Source organism: Mytilus edulis, chromosome 5 (genome assembly GCF_963676685.1).
Source record: "Mytilus edulis chromosome 5, xbMytEdul2.2, whole genome shotgun sequence".
Lineage (NCBI taxonomy): Eukaryota > Metazoa > Mollusca > Bivalvia > Mytilida > Mytilidae > Mytilus > Mytilus edulis.
In genome coordinates, this window is record NC_092348.1 from 52,237,867 (window position 1) to 52,259,339 (window position 21,473).

Below are 21,473 nucleotides of genomic sequence, written 5' to 3' on the forward strand. Positions count from 1 at the left end.
ACACAATATCATAGCTTGATATCATACAGTCTGAATTTTGATTGTGATCCATTTTTTTACATAATAAAGGTTTCTGACACAAAATAAATGTGGTAACAGATCTTTGAAATTTTGAAATGGATTGAAATATTTGCATTAAATAAACGCATCATAGACACCAGAATTCAATTTTGTATTTACGCCAGACGTTCGTTGCATCTTCAAAAGACTCATTAGTGACGCTCGAATCCCAAATAATTAAACAGGCCAAATAAAGTACGAAGTTGAAGAGCATTGAAGACCAAAATTCCTAAAAGTTTTACCAAATACAGCTAATACTGTGATATTGTGCAATATTGTGCCTCTGCCCAATACTGTGCAATTGAGGATTTCTTTCTATTGTGCAATACTGTGCAATTGGATATTTCTTGCAATTGCGTAATACTATGCAATTGAAGATTTCTGGATATTGGTCAGTATAGTGTTATTGCGCAATACTGTGCAATTGGATATTTCTTGCTATTGTGCAATACTGTGCAATTGAAGTTTTCTTGCTATTGCGAAAAATACTGCAGCCATTGAAGATTTCTTGCTATTGCACAATACTGTGTAATTGAATATTTCTTGCTATTTCACAATACTGTTCAATTGAAGATTTCTTGCTATTGCAAAATACTATGCAATTGAATATTTCTTGCAAGATTTCTGGATATTAGTCAGTATAGTGCTATTGCGCAATACTGTGCAATTGGATATTTCTTGCTATTGTGCAATACTGTTCAATTGAAGATTTTTTGCTATTGCACAATACTATGCAATTGAATATTTATTGCTTTTGCGCAATACTGTGCAATTGAAGATGTTTTGCTATTTCGCAATACTATGCCATTGAAGATTTCCTGCTATTGCACAATACTTCATATAAAAATTTACACATCATGTTGGGTGTGTATCTCTTGCCATATTTGTATTTTTTTTCTTTTTTTTTTATATCAATCAGAAATAATGATTGTAAACATAGCAAATTTAATGGGGAAAAAACCCAAAATTATGACCCCCCAAATTTGTTTTACCCCCCTCCCCACCTTAAGTACTTACCCCAAACTCAATCCCAGCTTTCCCTTTGTGGTATGATACCTTGCTTTGCTGAGTGCAGCCTATAACGAACGCAGGAGTCGAACCCAGAATAGTTGGGACACATTTCGAACGTGATCGAATTTTTGAAGGAATATATGTGTCTGACACAAAATAGATGTGGTGAAAGATTCTTAAAATCTATAGCGCAAATTTGTGTAATTGACGATTACTTTTTGACACTTTGAAAATTTTTAAAGAAAAAATAATATGAACCCCTTAAAATAATCCCCCTCACACACTTTTTGCCTCCCCCTTTTAGAGCAATTACCCCCTAATTCTATCCAACCCTTCCCTTTGTAGTATGGAACCTTGCAGTACAATTTCAAAGAGATCCATACACTAATACACAAGTTATTGTCCACAAACTACAAAACAGTTTGTTTTGGCCTCCTTTTTACCCTTAATTCCTAATCATTTGAAACCTTATGTTAAGTGATATTGAACCTTCTGGTAAATGTTTATAGAGATCCTTAGACTTAAACAAATTATTGTCCAGAAACCAAATGCGTTTTGGACGACGCAGACAACGCCGACCATATGATAGCATTATACCGCCCAAAAAGATTTTTTGCGGTCGTATAAAACTGACAAATAGGGTTACAGTAAGATGTGAACTGGAGGCAGAGGCAGGATTGCATATTTTCTATAATCTTGAATGTTGGACCTTACAGTTATAGTATTCTTAAATGCTTTTAATTTGTTATCAGAATAATTTTAAACATGTTCAATACATTTCATGTCAGAAAACCTGTGAAAGCTGGCAATAATATGTCTTGTTTTCAAATTTAAAAAAAAATTGAAACAGGGGTAGGGGTATAACATGTACTGTAAAAGGTAACTTAAAGTATATGCAGTGATTTCTTTAAAGGCTGTTATTCTGATAAATAAGTATTTTTGTGAGAAAATGTGCTTTCAGAGAGTTTTCTGTTTGAATAAATGTTAGTATAGGTTGAACTTTGTAAAAACAGCTGTTTCTCAAACCACACCTTTTTTGGGGAGATATATTATATTCATAGATAATTGATTTGTTGACAGACTGGTTCCTAGATATGATCTCTATGTTTCATCTCATAGAGACATAACTTGGGACTGTTACCAGTTTAAAAAACATACTATTGCGGTGAAAAATGAATTCTAAAGTTGGCAAAGAGTACAGGTAGGGGTAAAAGAGAATTTTAGTATAAGTTTAAACTCTAACAAGTTCGGCAAACAAATGTTGAAAAAATGCCGCACAGCCCTAGGTTTGACCTTTGAATAAAATAGTACTGATTATCAACTTTCCATTCTAGGATAATGGTTTACAAAACTTCATAGTAAAAGTTTTAGCCGCAAAAGGAGTTCCTATGAGAATTTGCATTGTCTATATTTACAGAAATGCAACCTACATAAGGTTAAAAAAAAAAGAACATACAGAATTTCACAAAATCTGGTTTAAATCAGAGATTTTAAAGAAATTCAAATATGGAGTTTTATAAATATTTCATGATGATTGGGAAAGTCCTGGGACCTAACTATGATGACTCAGCATAAATTAACAAGATTTCTTGAGTTAACCGTGAAATAATAAATTGTGGTACTGCAAGTTACTTTATAAAAATATTGTAATCAAATTCAAAATTAAATTTTAAAATTTACTAACTTAATGCATGGGTAATCATGAATTCTTCATTATTAAAATTAAAATATATTTTACCAAAAAAGAAGACAATTCTAATATTTCTGAGATTACTGTAAAATCAAAAATTATTGTGAGGTTTTTAAAATTGCCAATTATGAGACTTCTTGAGTATTGCATTTATAATTAAGAACTTCAATTTTGATATCTAATGCCTGAATTTGTATTCCCAGTATTGCAAAGTAAAGAAAAGATTTCTTAAACAGCTTAGCTCATCTGGTGGTCAATGAGGTTTATGTGTTGAACTCTGTTTTTTTCCTCAGATTTTTCATTTTTTTACAAGTCCATCTTGAGCAATTTTTTCTCTTATGTTTATAATAATACACTTAAGTGCTCAAATGTAAATTGACAATGTGTACACATCTGTTTTTGATTGTAATGTAAAAGAGGGACGAAAGATACCAGAGGGACAGTCAAACTCGAAAATAAACTGACAACGCCATGGCTAAAAATAAAAAAGACAAACAATACTACACGTGACACAACATAGAAAACTAAAGAATAAGCAACACGAACCCCACCATAAGCCAGGGGTGATCTCAGGTGCACTGGAAGGGTAAGCAGATCCTGCTTTATATGTGGCACCCGTCGTGTTGCTCATGTTATAACAAATCCGGTAAAAAGTCTAATTCATGTATCTGAGGGCCTCATAGAGGAGAACTTATTGTTACTATCTGTGTACCTTTTTTTAAATTTTTTTTAGAAAAGAAAGAACTATTGTAGTTTAAGATGTAAAGTAAACAGCATGGAATGATTTTTTTGTAGTACCAGTCCTATACAAACATTTTCTTATGTTGTACAGTATCACACATTTCCAAGCTTAGAGGAAGAGCTGAGTTCTTGCAAACATGCTAAGCTACTCTACATTCTCTATGATTTGTCCTATGCAAGGAGCTTGTAATTTTTTTTTAAGTAGTGTGTGTCATATGTGTTGCTTTTGTTTATTGTTTTGTCATTTAGTTTTTTCATTTGAATTCATTTACATTATGTCCAGTTGAGTTCTTTTATAACTGACTACAGTATTAGTTTTGTCATTATTGAAGGCTTTAAGGTCACCTACTTTTACTTATATTCACATCATCAAAACTCTTGGGATACTTGTCTCATGGCAATCATACCACATGTCCTTAGTATAATAAAGCACAATAAAAATATCTAGATAAATAAATTTTGCCCTTTAAATTCACTTACACAATAAATTGCTCTGTTTTAAATCATCTCTTTCAGTACATTTCACTATTTCCTCCTTTGTAGGAAGAAGGTCTAGGTCATCCAGTGAAACTGCATTATGATCTGGAGAAAGGAATTCAGCAGAATTTCCATAGTCTTTTGACACACCCTGAAGTTGCATAAATGAACTGTTAAAATTAGTATTTGTAATATCTCCATGAAGCACAAGGCTGTTATCAGGAGAATTAATATAACTACAATGTGTGGGACTTGTCGTTTCACTGCTGGAATGACTGGTAAGGTCACACTCTAGGTTATCATTATTGAAGTGATCAATATCTTGACCTGTATCTTGTGCTGTATCTTCACTTGATTGAGACATGAGCGGAATTAGTGTCTTTACATCTTCACACTCTGCCCTCAACTTTTCCAGGTTTGGAAGATTGCCTTAAATGACAAAGTAGAGTGAAATATGTTTACATCAATTTAATTTAGTTCTTGTGATTTTCAACTTTTCCCTAAAAACAAGTTACAGGCTTATGTTTATAAAAGAAAATTTTGTCAATAGGACACAAGTATGAATACCATTAGGATTAAAATTATTAATACGTAAATTGTCAATTTGTAAATTGTCAATGTGTGTAAGTCCTCAAAGTATAAATTGTCAATTTGTATAGCGTAAATGTGTAATTTCAATTTCTTAATTCGTAAATTGTAAATTTGCAACTTGTATCTTTGTCTTTCAAAAATCTTAATTCGTAAATTGACAATTTGTATATGGATAATTTGTTACTTGTCGATTTGTTAAATGTCAATGTGTTCAATGTTGATGTGTGAAATGTCATTGTTGTATTATGTTAACGATCATAATGACGACAGATGGCGCTCAGTTTCTTCTTCGGCGTATAAGTCTCCTGTAAGAAGGAGCACCACCATATGGAATGTACGGTCTGACAAATTTTAAGAAGTTGGTCAAGTTTACTTATTAGACTAGAATATATATTACAGATAAGATAACTGAAATCTCGAATCAATTTTAAAAGTTAACTTGTAAATTGAATAAAAACTTTTTTTTTAACTATTTAAAAATTACAGGTTTAATATTCTAATCTGTAAATCTCCTGTATTTAGCAAATTACATGTAATTAATTTTCACTCATTGAAATTGGAAGTTATTGGAAGTAATCCAAATGTCGGAAGATTTTTTTGAAGAATATTTAAGAACAAAATTAACGGTACCAATTTTCTTGCACCAGATGCGCATTTCGACAATACATGTCTCTTCAGTGATGCTCGTGGCCAAAATATTTCAAATCCAAAGCTTATATAAAAGATGAAGAGCTATAATTCAAAAGGTCCAAAAAGTATAGCCAAATCCGTGAAAGGAATCAGAGCTTTGCATGAGGAAGATACATTCCTTAATTTATAATAATTTCTATCATTTTGTAACAGTAAATTTTAATAACACAAACAAATCCGTATTTTCATGCCAATACCGAAGTACTGGCTACTGGGGTGGTGATACCCTCTGGGACTAAAAATCCACCAGCAGAGGCCTTTACTACCAAAATCTACAAAAATACTGGTAAGAAATTATAAAAAAAAGTCTATAGAAATAAAATAACTAAAAACTTAAATAAGGATTCATATAAACAATTAAAAAATACATAATTTAAATTGAATGTTCGCTTATTCACTTTATTCATCTAATTGTAATAATATTGATTTGTAAAAGCCAATAAAAGATATGTCGGCTAAAATTAATCCATACTGATCCAAATACATATAAGATCCGGCTCGTACTAGACCGTACGCGTACGGTCCAACTATTATTATGCTCTGGAACACATACATAAGTAATTTAAATGAATTATATGCAGCACATACAGATATAAAAAAAAACCAAATAGATAAATACATTGTTTGTTTTATATGTCATGTATACCAGGGACTCGGTTTTATAAATAATAGAGGTGACTCGAATAAGCATGTTCGTTAACTGAACTGGTCACCACATCTGTGATGGGGTGTATCACTTCCTGTATAATTAGTTACATGGTGTGTTAGTGACCTAAAACGACATATATGTGGTGAGAGCGATATGGAATTCCAAATGGAATTTACTGACACTTATATTTATCGTAGTAGGTCACTAGCACGAGGTGTAACATATTTATCTGACCGACTATCTTCACATTTGGTATTTTGACTAGCGGCCTATCAAAGTGATCAAGTCTCCAATACTTAGTATGAAGATCCTACTTCCATTTGTCCAAACAGAAAACAAATGACATCAATAACCACTTTTTAGCTTTAACATTGTTTTATTTCAATCGTTCATTATATGATCAATTTCTCCGTCTGTTGAATCACTTCAGATTTCTTTTTTTCTTTTGGCAAGGGCAGTAACTCCGTTATGCCAACAATAAAACTTGTTAGCTTTAATTATGTTTTAAGAACTTATTTGAACCTTTCATTATTAATTTCTTTGTTTGTTGAATCCTTTCAGATTTTCCCTCAACACCGTGTTGTGTTTATAAAGGGTTGTGGCAGCCACATTGTGGCTTTTTATTTTGTTTTGAAAGGGCAGTAACTCTTTACTAGTCCCATATGGTAACATATCATGTAGGGTTTATATTGTCCCTTTATTTTTTTAGGACACCCTATATCAAATATACATTATCACCACATGTAGTCCTTTAACCAAGCGTATCTCTATAAATCTATAGTAGGTAAGGTAATAAGGTATATATAGATGTGTCGCTGGAATGGGCTTCCTTATCAACTTCGCAAATAGATTACTATCACTTTCTAATTAATATTTGACCGAGTCAAAGATAAAAAATGTTTTACATCAAATTTGTATTTTGCAAAACAAAATGAATGAAGTTTTATTTTAAATGAGTCACTTAGTTAATGTTTACTATATATATTAAAACTGTATTGAATATGTACTATTTTGTAATAAAATCTAAAGAAACAAGAAAAAACTAAACGCGGACCTAAAATGAACGACCAATTATGTGATTTCTTCAGACTTTTTCAAATACTAGAACCATCACATTCACTTTTCGGGGCTGAAAATTTCGGAGCCCAGTAAATAAAGAATGTTTGTCCATTTGCTTCATGTGTTAAAAAAACATTAGATAATTACATTCTTCTCTGAAATTTGCATATTGAGATTATAATATTAAAGAATAATATCAACAAATTTCTCCCATTATACATGTGGTCCAAAATTTGTGGCCCAGAACAATATAAGTATAAATTTTCCAGCACCGTCTTATATTTCATGTATATATTTAGTCTAATTTTGACCCTGTCAAATATTAAGTAGAAAGTGGCAGTTATTTATATTTGCGAAGTTGATATATAAGGAAGCCCATTTGAGCGACATATCTATATATACCTTAATACAGGAAGTGAAACACCCTATCACAGGTTTGGTGACCAGTACAGTAAACAAACATGTTTATTTGAGGTCACCTTTATATAAAATCGAATCCCTGGAATACAAGCCATATAAAACAAACAATGTATTAATCTACTTGTTTTGTTTTATATATATGTGCCGAACATAATTGATTTAAATTACTAATGTATATGTTCCATATGGCCGTGCCTCTACTTACAGGAGGCTTATACACCGAAGAAGAAACTGGGCGCCATCTGTCGTCATAATGATTGTTAGCATAATACAATGATGACATTTCACACATTGACACTTCACATATTGACATTTAACGAATCTACAAGTGACAATAGTTTAGTATAATTTAGTACGCCAGACACGCGTTACATCTACATAAGACTAATTAGTGACGCTCATATCAAAATATATTTATAAAGCCAAACAAGTTCAAAGTTGTAGAGCATTGAGGATCCAAAATTCCAAAAAGTTGTGCCAAATACGGCTAAGGTAATCTATGCCTGGTATAAAAAAAATCCTTAGTTTTTCGAAAAATTAAAAGTTTGGTAAACAGAAAATTTATAAAAATGACCACATTACTGTTGTGTTGACTACTGGGCTGTCAACGTCCACCAGCAGTGGCATAGATCCAGTGGTTTAAATAGTTATCAAAGGTACCAGGATTACAAAACATCAATATACAAATTGACAATTTACGATTCAAGAATTTTGAAATGACAAAGATCACCGTGTAGAACGCCACATGCGGAGTGTCGGCTATTTTTGACACGAGGTGGCAATTTCGAAGTGACGAAAAACTATCAAAGTAAGTTCAAGTATCAAAATTTCTTTTTTTAGAACTCTTAGTACCACATTATGTATGGCACAGAAGGAACTGATATATAATCTATTTCCTGCAAGCAGAAGCAGTCGTTTTCAGTGCTCTGTTTTCTCAAACACCTCTCCCTAGTTTTCTGCAAATTTCTGGATAAAAAACTATTTTAGACGACTATAGTCTGTATCATTTATATAGAATTGAATTCCTTTCATGGAATTTTATAAAACACCAGCTAATCTTACTTAAATTTTAATCCTACTTAAAATTAATTGTTGGTTTTAAAACTAGTTTTTCATCAAAATATAAAGTGTCGCTTGGGTGTCAAAATTTCAGTCACTATCATGGTCAGAAAAATTCACGACTGTGGCTCAATACACCGAAACATGGAGGAAAATCATAGAACAGAGCTCCGTATAAGATTTGGCCGAAGCCACCAACAGTCACACTTCATCATTGGCATCAAATTCTTTACCAGGTTCCTCTCAAAAGCACTCGTGCACGCCACAAAAAGCACTCACTCCAAAATGGATTCGATTACTCTCTCCAATGAAACACTCTACGGCATTTTTATCATCAAATGAAAGTACAGCTTCAAGCAGACAAAAAGGCGATGACACTACTATTCTTTACGATTTCAAAATCTTAAAAACTTAATTTGGCTAGTGTTTTTTTTTATTTTTTTTATCTTTTATCCAAATGGTAAAAGAAAATAATTTACCTTTAGACAATATTTCTACACTTCTTTTCCTGGTGATGATAAGATTAATAACAAAAAGAAAAACATCGGAAATGTGGTATAGGGGAAAAACAAATAGGTGTTGGAAAATAGGTGGCTACAAACTTTTTCACGGTAGATTTTTATATGTTATGGGTGGACCAAAAAGTATCGGACATATAACCAAAAACTTGTGTGAGCGTGGAATGGCCGATCCCGAATACGCATTCATCTATACAATTTCATTGGGTTAAACCCTCAACTTGCAGATAACAACCATATAACAGCCTATTATTTGAACTTGGAATTATTTTAAATTATGGAATTTGCATAATTTCTTGTTCTTGAAATTAAAAAAAAATTCCATGTTTATTCTGTGCTTTAATGTTCTGTGCTGCGCATACAGAAATTTCTATTACAAATAAGATAGAACATTTTCAATAGAATGAACTGTGCCATTTTCAATAGAATGAACTGTGCCGTGCACAACACTATCTATACAAAATACATTGTATAGAAAGTGTTATGAACCGCTCAAAACATTTTAATACCAAATAAACATGGAATTCATTAAAAATTTCAAGCACAAGAAATTATGCAAATTCAATATAATAAAAAATAATTCCAAAATCAAATAATAGCCTGTTATATGTAGATGCAATCAAATGTGCAGTTTGACCACCATGAATCGTATCTAGTAAAATAAGTTTTGCTATTAAATGTGTTTTCCAGTTCAGATTCTATGTAAATCAATTTTCTAGAACCTCGATTGAAGTTGGGAAGATAATCAAAATCGTATGCAACCTATTCATGAATACCAAAATCATGTTAAAATTTTAATTTGCGAGAGTAAGTAACCAAGTGCAATGTTAGTACCCTTATAGGACATAACTCTGATTGTAACAGTAAATACTCATTTAGTTGTAACACACACATGGTACATTCCATAATCCAGCAACTTCTAATGTCTTGATCTTTTTTTCTAGTTCTGAAACTCTATTCCCTAAAATTCTGAAAAAGAACAACAACCCTTTAGCTACTTTAACAAGAGTGCACAAGCTGAAATATCTCGCCTTCTTTACTAACCATTGATATTAATATGTTGATAGTCCTAATAATAAAGCTATACTACAACTTTCACATAAACTTAACACGATCCAAGAAAATGATGGCAAGGACAGATAGACTGAACGAGAAAAACATGTACACCTTACAATCATATTCATTTCACCAAATATAGTTGACATATCACTTGTAATTTCTAAGAAACAAACTTAACCAAGAAAACTAAACATTGACCAATGAACCTTGAAAATTATGTCAAGGTTAGATGTATAATGACATACAGACATGTACAACTTTTTAAATCAATATCTGCATTAAATATAGTTGACGTATTGCTTATAACAATGTAGTACATAAGAAACAAACTTTAAACATGAAAACTTGACATTGACTAACACCTTACAATCCTTCCATACAATAAATATAGTTGACCTATTGCTTTAAAAACAAGAGGCTCGCTCACCTGAATCTACTTTGGTTTTTGAAATCATAAAAAAAAAGATCAGATTTGGTTTAAAAAAAGTAATATGCCATTCCATTCTGTGATTTTCAAAAAGAAGTCATTTGTATGCATTTCCCAAAGGGTCCTATGTTAAACTAAGTCTCTCGCTGGCGGCCATCTTGGATGTTGGATGGGCGACAAAGTAATAACACTTGGTCAGCATCTCAAAAGGAACATTCATACTATATTTGGTTCATTCCATGCAGTGGTTCTCTAAAAGAAAACATTTGTATGTATTTCCCATAGGTTGCTATGCTAAACTAAGTCTCTGGCTGGCGGCCATCTTGGATGATGGATCGGCTACAAAGTAACAACAATTGGTCATCACCTCATAAAGAGCATTTAGTCTATGTTTGGTTTCATTCAATTCAGTGGTTCTCTAAAAGAAGTCATTTGTGTGCATTTGCCGTAGGGTCCTATGTAAAACTAAGTCGTCCGCTGGCGGCAATCTTGGGTGTTGGATAGGCGACAAAGTAACAGCACTTTGTCAGCACCTCATAAGGAACATTCATGCTATGTTTGGTTTTATTCCATTCAGTGGTCCTCTAAAAGAAGTCATTTGTATGCATTTCAAATAGAGTCCTATGTTAAACTAAGTCTCCCGCTGGTGGCCATCTTGGATGCTGGATCGACGACAAAGTAACAACACTTGGTCAGCACCTCATAAGGAACACTCATGCTATGTTTGGTTTCATTCCATTCGTGGTTCTCTAAAAGAAGTCATTTGTATGCATTTTCCTTAGGGTCCTATGTTAAACTAAGTCCCCCGCTGGCGGCCATCTTTGATGATGGATCGGCTACAAAGTAACAACACTTGGTCAACACCTCATAAGGAACATTTATGCTATGTTCGGTTTCATTCCATTCAGTGGTTCTCTAGAAGAAGTTCAAAATATAAAAAAAGTTAACGACGACGACGACGGACGACAGATGACAGACGCCAAGTGATGAGAAAAGCTCAGTTGGACCTTCGGGTCAGGTGAGATAAAAAAAAACCCAGACCAAAACATAAAAACACTGAGAGATTAACTATGAAAATGAGGTCAAGATCAAATAAAATCTGCAAGACTGACATCTAAATTTATTCAAAATATTTCCATATACCAAATATAGTTATAAGAAAAATAAACTGTTATCACAGAATTATGTCTCGCCTTTTTGTAATTTTGATTATGCAAATGTTGAAATCAAAATAGCAATACTTACATCTTACAAAAGTTATGGAAATATTTAAAGTCAATGAACCATGACTGAATGACATGGCTCAACAATCTCCATGTAAATGAGATGTGCCAATGCTAATACAACTGCATACCAAATACCATTGACTAATTATGAGTTGTTACCAAACCTAAATACTAACATTAACTTGTAAACTAATACATGTAAACTAAGATAAGTTTCAAAGTCATTAGACTGTGACTGAGGGGCGAGGCCAAATATTCTCCATGGAAATTGAGATGTGCCAATGCTTATACAACTGAATACCAATTAACATTGACCTACCACAAATGGTTCCACTTGAACTGACCTAGTCAGAACCTAATCATGATAACTTTGAAAAATTTTAAAAGTCAATAGACCATGACTAAGGGGGCGGAGCCAAATTATCTCCATGAAAATGAGATATGCCAATGCTTATATTGTATTGTATTGTATTATATTGTATGTTTCTCTGTAAACTTGTATTTAGTTTTTAGAGAATAAAGTATCTATCTATCTATCTATCTATCTATCTATCTATCTATCTATCTATCTATAATAACTGCATACCAAATATCATTGACCTACCACTTGCGGTTCCCCATAAACTGACCTAATCACAAACTAATACATGTAAAATAAGCAAACGTTTCGAAGTCAATAGACCATGACTGAAGGGTCAGGACCAAATATTCTCCATGGAAATAAGATGTGCCAATGCTTAAACAACTGCATACCAAATATCATTGACCTAACACTGTGGTTCACCATAAACTAGACCTAATCACACACTAATACATAGTTGACGCCGTCGCCGGAAACAGCACACCTATGTCTTGTTTTTTGACTCCGTCAAGGCGAGACAAAAATCTGAAACACAAAAACTTGACTATGACCACCGAAACATGAAAATAATTTCAAGGTCAGATGACACTTGCCAGTGGGCATGTACACCTTACAATCGTTCAATACACTAAGTATAGTAGACCCATTGCTTATAGCGGCGTATGACATTTGCGCCGATTTTGAAAACTTTCATTCTTTCATTTGCGCCGATTTCATTTTTTCATTTGCGCCGATTTATATTTTCTCATAATTGGATTTACAGGTAAGTTACAGGTTTTACTTTACATGTAAATTCCAGGGAATACAAAGAAAGCCACAACAAAAGATATAATACTAACATGGACATAACCTTTAACAAGCAGCTAAAGCTATTTTTAATACAGACCCAATTTGCCCGCTATGCAAACTTGAGGAAGAAAACCTTCAACATTTTCTCACTAGATGTCTATTTCTATGCCCCATCAGCGGAAAACTAATTTTCAAAATAAGGAAACATTAAGCCAATCAATTGTTGACTGCAAAAAACTAGTGGGTTCTAAACTTCCAAATGACAGTAATTTCTTAAATGCAGTTGAAACAATTTCTAGAGATTTGTGTGATAAATTACATCAACAGAGGTTAACTCAGGTCAATGCTCTATCATTATAAAAATTCATCATTCATCACATGGAATTGAACTTTTTTCGATACTTTTCAGAGTTCAATACAGTTATATCCATGTTATGATTGATACTTCATAACATTTGTACAACTGGCTAACAAAAAAAGGTCTTTAATGATATATAAAAATAAGATTTGTCTCATTGGCCCTCATACCACATCTTCACATAAAAAAGAAACTAACATTACAAATCTCCACTTTTTTTCCAAGTATTCACAGAACCATGAAAATGAGGTCAATGTCAATTGACATATGACATACTGAAACTTCCTTACATAAGGCGTCTATATACAAAGTATAAAGCATCTATGTTGTTTATCTTCTAAAGTATAAAGCTTTTAAGAAGTTAGACCACGACGCCGCAGATCACTATCCCTATGTTGAGCTTTCTGCGACAGAAGTCACAGGCTCGACAAAAAAGTCATAGATGATATATTAGTGGAGAATTTAAATATACAAGACACTTTTATCATATTGTAGCCATTCTATAGAAGAATGGCTGTATCTATACTATAGGAATCTAATAACAAACAGCATATTACATTCTAATTTTTAAAGTAATGTTGATAGAGCTCTGAAATTAATGTACATTTCATGATTATGATGATAGATTAGAGTTTAATGTCAAGTGGCACAAATATATATAAATACATATGGAGAGTTGTCTCATTGGCACTCATTTAATTTTGCCTTTGTGTTGCTGAATACTGAATAGTTTTAGTTGAACTTCAACTTACTTTGTGAATGCAACTTCATATTGAGTATGGTCGAACTCCTAGGTAGATGACTATTGGGTTACTGATATTATAAATCATAGAAATTTTATACTGATAGTGATACTATATAGATTTGATGCAAAATATGCTATTAAGTGATTTAGAACATAACAAGCTTCTGTCCCAGTTTCAAAACCTTTAACCAAAGAGTGAAATTTTCTGGATGCTGCAGCCGGAATGAAGAATCACAGTGTCTTGCTTTGGCGACAATAATAAGTCACAAGCTTGACAATAATAGAATCAAACCTTATAATACCCCGTCTTTTTCAGTCAGAGTTTTTTCTTCTCTTTCAGTTGTAAAAATACATGATGTCCAACTATGTTTTTCATGTTTTAAATCGCCGCGATATAGCCTTTATGTGCTAATGCGGCGTAAAGCAACCAAAAATCAATCAATCAATCATGTTTTAAATAAGTTAACAAATATTTTTTTCTGTCATTTTTTTAAAACAAACAATTTTTCTTCTCTTCAGTGATGAGTCAAATTATTTTTTTCTATACATTTACCAGAAATAAAAAAAATTCAAGACTACCTTTATTTTCTTCTGTTGAATAGCTAGGGGTTCAGCCTTTGAGGCTGAAATTTCATGCAGGTTTTCAACAGTTAAATGAATAAACTTGGCATCAGATCATAATATCTAAATATAAAGTTGAAAGCAAATGTCTTGTTACATCCAGGTGTCATGTTTCATCTTATCTCAGCAAAGATTTGAGCAAATACAAGCATATGTCCATCTCCCATATCATTTATTTTTTAAGCTTGACATCCCTTAAGACCATTTCATTGTCATGTGTTATGCTATTTGAAACTTATATTTCCATGAAAAGTACATTTGTAATAGAAGATGTTTTTTTCTAACTTTTAATAACTTCTGAAAATTGTTTTTTGTGGAAAATATTACATTTCATATTTCAGCCTCGCTTTATTTGAAAACCTCTATTTTTTGGCCCATGGTCATTGAAAATTAAGTTTGCCAATTTTTTAAAGATTCAGTTTGCTATCTTTTACTGTAGATAAATGATATCATATACTTAGAGACATTAAAAGTGCACAGTTTTGTATCTTTTTGTTTTTTAAGCCAAAATTTTATAGTTGGTTATAGTTGATTTGTTTTCTATTTCAACATCACAATTCAGCAACCAAATAGATATAGGAAGATGTGGTGTGAGTGCCAATGAGACAACTCTCCATACAAATAACAATTTAAAAAGTAAACCATTATAGGTTAAAGTACGGCCTTCAACACGGAGCCTTAGCTCACACCGAACAACAAGCTATAAAGGGCCCCAAAATTAGTTCAGATATAAAAAAAGACCACATTTTCTTTAATTCATATAATATGGCTTTGAAACTGGATAATCTGTCTCATAATACCTAAAGCTTATGTCATACCAAGTTTTTCACACCAAATAGGCCCCAGACCACAATTAATGACCCTGTTTGTCCACGAATATAGTTAAGTTAAGGTGTCTTTTTTCTTTTTTTCATTCTCTGCCTTCCTGATTTCTTAGTTTTTATAGGGTGGAAATAAAATAAGAGTTAATATGAATTGTTAGATGCATTATTTTAACTATTCAGTTGTGGGAATGTGTGATTAGGCCAGTTGCAAAGGTACAATTTATAGTTTTTGGAATATCTATTGACTTGTCCATACCAGTAGGGATGTGTTTTGGCTAATTTAATGAACTATACAGTAAGTATTTTCCTTCAAAGTGGACATAAAATAATGTGAGACTTATGCTTTAGTTATCAAAGGTACCAGAATTATAATTTAATACGCCAGACGCGCGTTTCGTCTACATAAGACTCATTAGTGACTCTCAGATCAAAATAGTTATAAAACCAAACAAATACAAGTTGAAGAGCATTGAGGACCCAAAATTCCAGAAGGTTGTGCGAAATCCGGCTAAGGTAATCTATTCCTTGGTTAAACATTACACAAAACACAAAAAAATTAAAATTCACAGTGTATTATTTTTTTTTATTTCACAGAAAAAAAAACGTTATAAAGAAATGATTGGGAAATTAATTGTGCCAGGTCTGTGGTCTTATGAACTTTCCCCAATCTTTTCCCAAGGAAGACAACCGTGATCAGCTATTAATTGTTTCACCTGATCTTTGGGTATTTTCAACTGCAAATGTGCTAAATTTTGAACTTGTTTAGAACTGAGAATTGTAATGGTGATCATGTCGGACCAATTTTCAACTGCAAGAAAGTTTCTTACACAGCTTAAAAAGTAAATCATGACTGATTGACAAAGTTCTACCATAAACATACTTAAAAGTAGCTTATGGATAATACACTGAAGGTAATAGATCATACATGTTGTCATTCTTATTCTTGTAATTAAATTACAAAATCAATTAAAGGAGAATGTTCTATCTTTTATTTTTCACAAGGAATCAGATATATATTTCTTTCTATGTGCATATATTTTTATATTTGATATTAACAATCACTTTAATATTCTTGTGTCTATTGAAGAAGCTATATCCTGCTACCGGTATTCTAGCTACATGATCATTTTTTCTTCACAAAAATATAAGTACTAAAATCATGCAAAACAAGAAAAGCTTATAAGCTCATCACCCATATAAAACAGATATGACCCTCTTTTTTACTAGCGCACAAAAGAGCACGATTAAAAAATGCCACATCTGTATTCAACATTTAAAATTGTTGTCACACAATTAAACCCCCATGGAGATTTTCAAAAGTTGGCAGGTATAAAAAGTCATCTTTAGACTAAATCCTTTGGAAGAGTTCTGATTGTTATTATGGTCTTGGACACATGAGTTATCAGTTTGTTGTGATTTGATCAATCTAGTTTTCTATTAATGCAAGTTCTCTCAAATCTGTACAAGAAAACGGCTTAATGTATGTTCAAAACAATAAATGACAATCAAATTTTGTCGCTGCATTGAAGACCCATTGGTGACCTTCACCTGTTATCTGCTCTTTAGTCGCATTGTTGTCTCTCTGACATCTTCCCCATTTCCATTCTCAATTTTTATTTTTCATGATATACAGCATCAAAATACAACCACTCATTTGCCATCTTTTAACTTTGTGTGTATGTCTATTCTCTGGAGGTGTTGCGTGTTCATGTAAAATTTTGTCTTTTTTTCTGTTTAATATAATATATTTCTTGTTGTCCCTTTTAAGTAAGACCACACTTATAAATATTTTGGCTTGTCCAAACCCTACCCTAACATGCCCAAGGTAGAGATAGTCGGTAGGTTGGTAGGGACTTTCTTTTCTTTCTTTCATCAATTAGAGTGTCAGATGTTTTTTAGTCTTCATGCCTACATGTTATTATATCTGATTTAAACAAGAGTGCACACGCTGAAATGTCTCGCCTTCTTTACTAATCATTAATATTATGTTGACAGTCCTAAATATAAAGCTTTGTACTGTAAAACTGTCACATAAACTTCACATTAACCATGAAAACTAAACAGTGACCAATGAACCATGAAAATGATGTCAAGGTCAGATGAACCATACCAGGCAGGCATGTACAGCTAACAGTTCTTTCATACAACAGATATAGTTGACCTATTGCTTCTAGTTTTAGAAAAACAGACCAAAACACAAACACTTAACACAGTGCAATTAACCGTGAAAATGAGGTCAGTGTCAAATAAAAAGCGACTGACATATAGATCATAAAATATTTCCATTGCATATAGTATAAGAAAAAAGACCAAAACTCAAAACTTAACTTTGACCACTGAACCATGAAAATGAGGTCAAGGTCGGATAACACCTGTCAGCTAGACATGTACACCTTACAATCATTCCATTCACTAAATATAGTAGACCTATAACATACAGTATAAGACAAACAGACCAAAACACAACCAGGTGCTCTGCAGGATGCAGCTTTATACGACCACATTTAAGCTTGATACAGCTCTGAATTTGGATTGCGATAAAATTTGTGACATAAAATGAGTTTCTGACACAAAACAATGTCAAGATCTTACAAATCTATTGCTTAATATTGTGCAATTAAAGATTTCTTCTTTAAACTTTTCAAAAATGTAGAATTTGAGAAATTTGAAGAAGAAAAAAAATTGTAAACAAATACCCCCCCCCCCCCCCCCCCTACCCTGTCATTTTGTCAGAGAGATCCATACACAGTACAGTTACACACAAGTTATTAACTTGAAACTAGAAAAATGCTTGTTTTGGCCCCTATTTTGCCCTTTATTCCTAGACTGTTAATTTCTAAACTTTTGGGACCATCATCCCCAAAATCAATCCGCAGCTTCCGTTAATGGTTATAGACATCATGTTAAAATTCTATTGATTTCATTTTACGTATTCAAAAGTTATTATCCGGAAACAATCTGTCTTCGTACAACGCTGACAACGCTGCAGACAACGCTGTGATACCAATATACGACCAATTTTTCAGACATATAAAAACTTAACTATAACCACTGAACCATGGAAATGAGGTCAAGGTAAGATGCCAGTTTACCATGTACAGCCTAGTCATTCCATACACCAAATATTCATTTTTTTTTTATATAAATAAGGAAGTTAGTTTTCTGGTTTGAATTGTTTTACATTGTCATATGGGGGTCTTTTATAGCTGACTATGCGGTATGGGCTTTGCTCATTGTTGAAGGCAGTATGGTGACCTATAGTTGTTAATGTATGTGTCATGTTGGTGTCTTGTGGACAGTTGTCTCATTGGCAATCATACCACATTTTCTTTTTTTATATAGACCTATTGCTTATAGAATCTGAGATATGGATTTGACCTCCAAAACTTAACCTTGTTCACTGATCAATGAAATTAGGTTGAGGTCAAGTGAAAACTGTCTGACAAGCATGAGGACCTTGCAAGGTACACACATACCAAATATAGTTATCCTATTACTTACAATAAGAGGGAATTTAACATTACAAAAATCTTAACTTTTTTCCAAGTAGTCACTAAACCATGAAAATGAGGTCAAGGACATTGGACATGTGACTTACAGAAACTTCGTATCATGAGGCATCCATGTACAAAGTATGGGGATCCAGGTCTTCCACCTTCTAAAATTAAAAGCATTGAAGAAGTAAGCTAACGCCGCCACCGCCGGATCACTATCCCTATGTCAAGCTTTCTGCGACAAAAGTCGCAAGCTCGACAAAGAATCAATTTCAAACATCAGGGCAGTAAAGTATTTTGAGTACTGATAGGAATCTTTTTTCTGGATAGGTAGGGTAAGGGCAAACTAATGTATTCTTTTTTATGGCCTAAAAATCACAGCCTCACACACACTTTTCATATTCAATTATTTACTTACTTGTTTGTTTTTCTTTGATGAGACAAAGCTAAGTTTTTATCATTGACAGTTTCAAGCAAAGCTGACGCAAGAGCCTGAAGGTCTGACATAGCTTGGGGTGTAGCTGCCATCTGTGTGTGGTCCTCTAAAATCTGATGTACTGGAAAAAGAAGAAATCTTTTCTTTTATTATTAAAACAAGAGTGCACATGCTAAAATGTCTCGCCTTCTTTACTAATCATTGATATTATGTTGATAGTCCTAAATATAAAGCTTTATTATAACTGTCACATAAACTCAACATTAACCAAGAAAACTAAACATTGGTCAATGAACCATGAAAATGAGGTCAAGGTCAGATGAACCATGCCAGGCAGACATGCACAGCTAACAATTCTTCTATACAACAAATAAAGTTGACCTATTGCTTATAAATTAAAGAAAAACAGACCAAACACAAATACTTAACACTTAGCAATGAACCATGAAAATGAGATAAAAGTAAAAAAAAAACCTGTGCAACTGACATATAAATCATAAAAATTAATATTTCCATACACCAAATATAGTTGACCTATTGCATACAGTATTAGAAAAATTGATCAAAACTCAAAAACTTAATTTTGACCACTGAACCATGAAAATTAGGTCAAGGTCAGATGACACCTGTCAGCCAGACATGTACACCTTACAATCATTGCATACACCAAATATAGTAAACCTATTCCTCATAGTATAAGAAAAACAGACCATATCACAAAAACTGAACTATCACCACTGGACCATGAAAATGAGGTCAAGGTCAGATGACACTTGCCAGTTAGACATGTACACCCAGCAGTCCTTCCATACAACGAATATACTAGACCTACTGCTTATAGTATCTGAGATATGGATTTGACCACCAAAACTTAACCTTGTTCACTGATCCATGAAATGAGGTCGAGGTCAAGTGAAAATTGTTTGATGGGCATGTGGACCTTGCAAGGTACGCACATACCAAATATATATATCCTATTACTTATAATAAGAGCGAATTTAACATTACAAAAAATCTTAACTTTGAGGCATCTATATACAAAGTATGAAGCATCCAGGTCTTCCACCTTCCAAAATATAAAGCTTTAAAGAAGTTCGCTAACGCTGCCGCCACAACTAGATCACAATCCCTATGTCGAGCTGTCTGCAACAAAAGTTGCAGGGTCTACAAAAATGGGGAATGTGTCCCTATTGCATACCATTTGCAGTTATAAAGGGACATAACTAAAGTGACTCTACCGTAATTTGTTGTTGATCTGAGTTTTGTAGTACAATGTAATAAGTATGGTTTTAAAGATTCATAACATTTGGTTGAGACACACCTAAGTTAGAGAACATAAACGAAAAATTCAGCAATTTATATGTTTATAAGGGACATAACTAAAGAACAGTAGAAGTAACGCTACCTTATTTCAATCTTAATCTGTAACATGTGGTAATAAGCATTGGTATAAGTTTCATAATATTTTGTTGAGGCAAACAGAAACGAATAAAATACTTTGCCTAACGCACCTGGTACGACCACAGTGGTCAAACCATAACAGTTGGGAAGTTTGGACACAATATTTAAGCTTGATGTCAAACTGTCTGAAATTTTGACATAATAAAGTTTTCAGACAGAAATTAAATGGGTGAAAGATCTAAAAAATTTGAAATGGGTTGAAATATTTGTATTAATTTTCAATTGAAGATTTCTTGCTATTGCCCAATAATGTGCTATTGCACAATACTGTGCTAATGCCCAATACTGTGCTACTACACAATAATTGGATATTTCTTGCTATTGTCCAATACTGTGCCTTTGAAGATTTCTTGCTTTTGTGCAATATTGTGCAATTGAAGATTTCTTGCTATTGCGCAATACTGTACAATTGAAGATTTCTTGCTATTGTGCAAAACTATACAATAGAAGATTTCTTGCCGTTGAGCAATACTGTGCGATTGAAGATTTCTTGCTATTGATCAGCAATACTGTGGAACTGAAGATTTCTAGCTTTTCACAATACTGTGTAATTGAAGATTTCTTGCTTTTGAGCATTACTGTTCAATAGAAGATTTCTTGCTATTTCATAATACTGTGCCATTGAAGATTTCTTGCTATTAACAGTCTCCGGGACAAGTTTGCAATTCCGCTGAGTGCAAAAGTTGTCACCTTAATTTTTGGAGTTA

General features: G+C 32.9%; 1 protein-coding gene across 3 annotated transcripts in view; it reads right to left on the bottom strand.

Annotated features, from left to right (window-relative positions):
- LOC139525466 (coiled-coil domain-containing protein 149-like) overlaps nt 1-21,473 on the bottom strand; it is a 193,143-nt gene that overhangs the window by 17,184 nt on the left and 154,486 nt on the right. For all 3 annotated transcript variants that reach the window (XM_071320820.1, XM_071320822.1, XM_071320821.1), the window contains exons 9-11: nt 19,288-19,426; nt 9,858-9,934; nt 3,983-4,408 (exon numbers count right to left, since the gene is read on the bottom strand). In XM_071320820.1, the coding sequence (XP_071176921.1) occupies nt 3,983-4,408; nt 9,858-9,934; nt 19,288-19,426 (642 nt within the window). The remainder of the gene's footprint in view (nt 1-3,982; nt 4,409-9,857; nt 9,935-19,287; nt 19,427-21,473) is intronic.